The sequence below is a fragment of the Crocuta crocuta genome, unplaced genomic scaffold (assembly GCF_008692635.1).
Source record: "Crocuta crocuta isolate KB4526 unplaced genomic scaffold, BGI_CrCroc_1.0 scaffold516, whole genome shotgun sequence".
In the NCBI taxonomy this organism is placed as follows: Eukaryota; Metazoa; Chordata; class Mammalia; order Carnivora; family Hyaenidae; genus Crocuta; species Crocuta crocuta.
In genome coordinates this window covers 1,906,491-1,911,247 of record NW_027529538.1, presented here as the reverse complement: position 1 = coordinate 1,911,247, position 4,757 = coordinate 1,906,491, and the positions used below count along the sequence as shown (strand labels likewise).

Genomic DNA, 4,757 nt, shown 5'->3' with positions numbered 1-4,757 from the left:
GCGCGCAGCTGGTGGACTTCTGCGCGCTCAGCCCCTGCGCGCACGGCACCTGCCGCAGCGTGGGCACCGGCTACAAGTGTCTCTGTGACCCAGGTGGGTGCCGTCGCGCCGCAGAGCCTCTCTGTCTGCGCCCTCGCACTTTTAATGCGTCTTTTGCATCCAAGCAGACGCCTCTCCTTCGAGACCCACTTTCTCTCTAGCCTTTACGGTTTCAAAACACCCTTGGCGCCTCTTCGTGACCGTTCACAGTCATTGTGGAAAAATAAGGAAATCCAAGTAAGCAAAATGAAGAAAATTAAAGACAGGCTTCATCTCATACCAGCTTCATTATGATTTTTTTTTTTTTAACGATTTCCTAGAGGTCATTCCAGAGCATTAACCGGATTCCGTGTCTTTTCATACTTTGTTCTTAGATGAATGGACTGTGTTTTTCCATCCTAATAGGCATAAAAAGCAGGACGCAATCCATTTAGAATTTTCTCATCTGTTAGAATTCTTACTCTGTGCGCATGTTACAGGACCTGTGACGCCCTGTGCAAATGTGCAAAAGTTCCATCATTTATTTTCCAAAGATCTGCATTTTACTGATTTTTTTAATGGTGTACATTTTGATACTGAGGAGTCAGAGCGGGTACTAGTCACAGCATGTGTCCGCACAGCCTACCTGTGTGGTCTGAAAAGGATGCACTTGGGCAGCGCTTGCGTGTCCCTTCTCTGCTGCCTGCATCTCCGCACCTGCCCGAGCTCTGCCGAGGGCTTGCAGGTGCGATTGCTCACACGTGTGCCTGGCCCGGCAGTGTGGCGGCCGCTTCCCTGACTTTGCTTGAGTCCTGGTTCCCTCTGTGCCTTCCCCCGGGATGCCTGCTCCCTGTCACCCCGTTTCACCTGTTGACTTCTCCTCCTGGGCTGAATCAGCTTTCCACCCCCTGAAGTCCAACAGTCAGGGCGCCTGGGGGGGCTCAGTCGGTTAAGCATCCGACTTCAGCTCACGTCATGATCTTGCAGTTCACAAGTTCGAGCCTCGCGTCTGGCTGGGCGCCGACAGCTCAGAGCCTGGAGCCTGCTTCGGATTCTGCGACTCCCTCTCTCTCTGCCCCTCCCCTGCTCATGCTCTCTCTCTTTCTCTCTCAAAAATAAATATTTAAAAAATTATGTTCAACAGTCATCCTCAGGATCACTTGTCTGGTGTTTAAAACATTTTATTATTATCTTTGCATGTGTCTCCTTCCCCTCTGGGAGTAGGAGGAAGCTATTTTATCCTAACCTTTGCGTAGCAGCCCCAAACCGCCAAGTAGTGAGCATAAATCTTCCTAGGTTTTGGGCGCTTCTCATCTCTGGTCCCTTCTGTGCCCTCCCTGCAGAGTAGACGGCACCAAGCCACATCTGTGAAATGCCTCATACTTGCTTCAGTCATGTGCCAGTGGCCACATGCCCAGAAGGGGGTAGAATGCAGATTCCAACTCAGGGGCCATGGCTCCACGCCCAGAACTTGCAAGGGGCACATCTTGTACTCCTGAATCATTGCAAGGAATTAGTAGGAATTGCAACTAAGCATTGAAGTGTGTTGAGAAACCTAGACTTTTAGTTCTCTGGTTTTCTGTTTTGTTTTTTTTAATTTATTTTTTATTTATTAAAAATGTTTTTTAATGTTTTATTTATTTCTGAGAGAGAGAGAGAGACGGCGTGAGCAGGGGAGGGTCTGAGAGAGAGGGAGACACAGAATCCGAAGTAGGCTCCAGGCTCTGTGCTGACGGCTAGCTCAGAGCCTGATGCGGGGCTCGAACCCACGAACCGTCAGATCATGACCTGAAGCCGAAGTAGGACACTTAACCAACTGAGCTACCTAGGCTCCCCTAGTTCTTTGGTTTTCTAAGCAATCTTGAGATTGACATTTTATATGAGGACATTATATATATATGATGATGTATATATACATACATCATTTATATATAAATATATATAAATAATAGATATATATAAATAATGGAGAAAGAAATAATGTATATTTGGAGAGAGCAGAAGAGAGAAATCTTGAGAAATATTGATTGATTTCAAATCGGCTCATGTAATTGTGAGAACTGGCAGGTTTTAAATCTGTAGCACAGCCCTGCAGGCTGGAAATTCAGGCAGGGTTTCCATGTTACAGTTTTGGGCCTGAATTCCTTCTCAAGAAACATCATTTAGACCTTCAACTGATTGGATGAGGCCCACCAGCATTTTGGAGGGTAATCACTTGACTCCGTCTACTGCTTTGTAAATATCAACCTCATCTAAAAAGTACCTTCACGGCAACATCTAGGCTACTGTTTGACAAAATTCCCGGGAGCTGTGGCTTAGCCAAGGTCACACGCGACAGGAACTAGCACAGTAACATTTTGGGGGTTCCCGTTGCACGTTGAGGTGAAGAAGTTTCTCCACCCCTGGAGGCCACGTTCCCGCGCTCGCACCCGTGCTGTCCCGGCCCAGCCCTGGTGGAGACGGGCATGGCTTCCCCACCGGAAGCCAGTGCTCTTCCCGCGCGTGGCAGCGTGTGTGCGGTGGAGCGGCCGGGCCGAGGAGGAGGCGGGGGGCGCCCTCGCGCGCTCGGAGCACAGGGCTCCGCCGCCGCGTGCTTGGGCCGGGACGGCACAGTGTCCCTGACGCNGTGGGTCAGAACACACCCCGGAAGCCCCCTGGCGGCCGGCGGAGGCAGGATCGTTCTCTCTGGAGCTTCCTCAGTAGCGCAGGACCAGTTTCCGGAAGGTTCTGGTTCCTTCCGCGAAGCCCCACTGATGGAAAAAACCAAACATTACAAACTCGGAAAGTGGCCTTGTTTTTCCCTCCTCTTCTCAGACTTCCTTTCTTAGTCATATTAACATTTTCTACCTAGTTGGCTTACTTTTATATTTGTTTGTTTGTTTGTTGTTTGAGAGAGAGATCCCAAGGTAGAGGGGCAGAAGGAGAGAGAGAGAGAGAGAGAGAGAGAGAGAGAGAGAATCTTAAGCAGGTTTCATGCTCAGCATGCAGCCTGGCACGGGGCTCCATCCCACGACCCTGGGATCATGACCTGAGCCGAAATCAAGAGTTGGATGCTCAATCCACTGAGCCACCCAGGCGCCGCTAGTTGGCTTATTTTTCAAACTTTAAATGGAATGTAGTTACTTAAAGACAAATACTACTCTCTGTGGCTTGATATTATTAAAATGTTGTTTAATACTCTGAGGGAGAGTTTATCAGCATGTAAGAGGGGGCTTACACGGGTCCTAAACAGAAAATGTATTTCCTGCTCTTTCTCTTTCCACACTGGGAAGCGAGGCCCTGTGAGATCCTCTCCCATTGACTGTCACCGCATGAAACTGGACATCTCTGGGCCCCGGTTTTCATTCTTACGAATAACGTCTTAGATGCTGGTCAGTTCAACTGCAGTTGTCACAGCCCAGGTGGGGACAAGTTGCTGATCATGGCCTGCTGCACGTGAGGGCATTAAATGAGAGGCATGTGGCACATTTCCTGGCACGGAGTAGTTAAGAACTCGCCCCCTTTCTTTTGGTCCATGGACATTCCAGCATTTCTTCCTCAGCCGCCAGAAGGGTAAAGTATCTCCTGTTTAAATACTACTTTCTCCTGCGGCTCCCTACTCACACTTCATTCACTGCCAGTGGAGCGTTTAGCTTGGTAATGACCGGTGTCTAGCCACTAAATGAAGAAATCTGTATTGCCTTCCACGATTCCTTCATTTATTAGGCAGTGTCCCCGGGGCAGAGCCTTGGCGTTCTATAGGAGTTCTCTCATCGAACTTGGGAGATAAAATTGCTTTCAGAGGGCTTGCTTCCCCAGATCATTAGGTGACATTGTGCGAAATAAAAAAAGGCATCTTAACATCTGGCAAGAATTTACATTTTAAGGGGTGAAAATGACAATTCTCTGAATGTGAAATTTTTAGTCTTAATCTTTTGGAGCATGTAATTGCTTTACCACTAGTTTGCATAATAGAAGAATCTCACGAGAATAGGTGAAATTGGGTGTCTAGCTGAAAAGCAGCAATCCTGATCATCTTTCTCGAGAGCAAACCGATCCCATTTCATAGAATGACAGCAGATGGAAATCATGTCAGGTTGATAATTAGTTTCCATCTGACAAAATGCCATTTGGGTGACTGCAAATCAGACTTGCCAGGTGCTTTATTTTCAAACCTCATTTTTAGCTTATCAGGCTAGGGATTTCTGATGGGATTTTAATATTAAATAATAAAATGTCAGCACTGAGTAATCACTGAAACATTATCTTGCAGTGACAGTGTTAAGTGATAGGCCACACATCCTCTAAAAAAATTTGCAAATTGAAATCTCCCAAAGACTAGAGAAGGTGAGAGTGTGGAGCCCTGCAAACACTGAAGCAGGTGCCACAGCATAATGAACTTGTCGGAGGGTGTGGCCTTGTCCTTGCAGGTGGGAGCCGTGGTCCTTCATGTGTTCTCAGTGCAATGGTGGCATCTGGAGATGTCATTTGCATGATGGCCCCTACTGGAAGGAATCCCATCTGATGCAATTGTGTTACTACTCTAACCTTGTTAGTTGAATTGGATTCACCGTGCCATTATAGAGTTGCCTCAAGTTACTATTTATGCCTCAAGTTACTATTTAAAGAATTTAAAATATAAGGCATCAGAGGATTTTTACATGGAAAAAAATCAGTTTTAAAAAAAATTTAATGTTTATCTCTTTTTGAGAGAGAGACAGAGACAGAGGATGAGCGGGGGGGGGGGGGGGGGGGCGGGG

General features: G+C 47.3%; 1 protein-coding gene across 1 annotated transcript in view; it reads left to right on the top strand.

Annotated features, from left to right (window-relative positions):
- DNER (delta/notch like EGF repeat containing) overlaps positions 1–4,757 on the top strand; it is a 194,480-nt gene that overhangs the window by 127,579 nt on the left and 62,144 nt on the right. The window contains exon 11 of the mRNA XM_077761381.1: positions 1–93. This exon is cut by the window's left edge and continues 2 nt beyond it. Within this exon, the coding sequence (XP_077617507.1) occupies positions 1–93 (93 nt within the window). The remainder of the gene's footprint in view (positions 94–4,757) is intronic.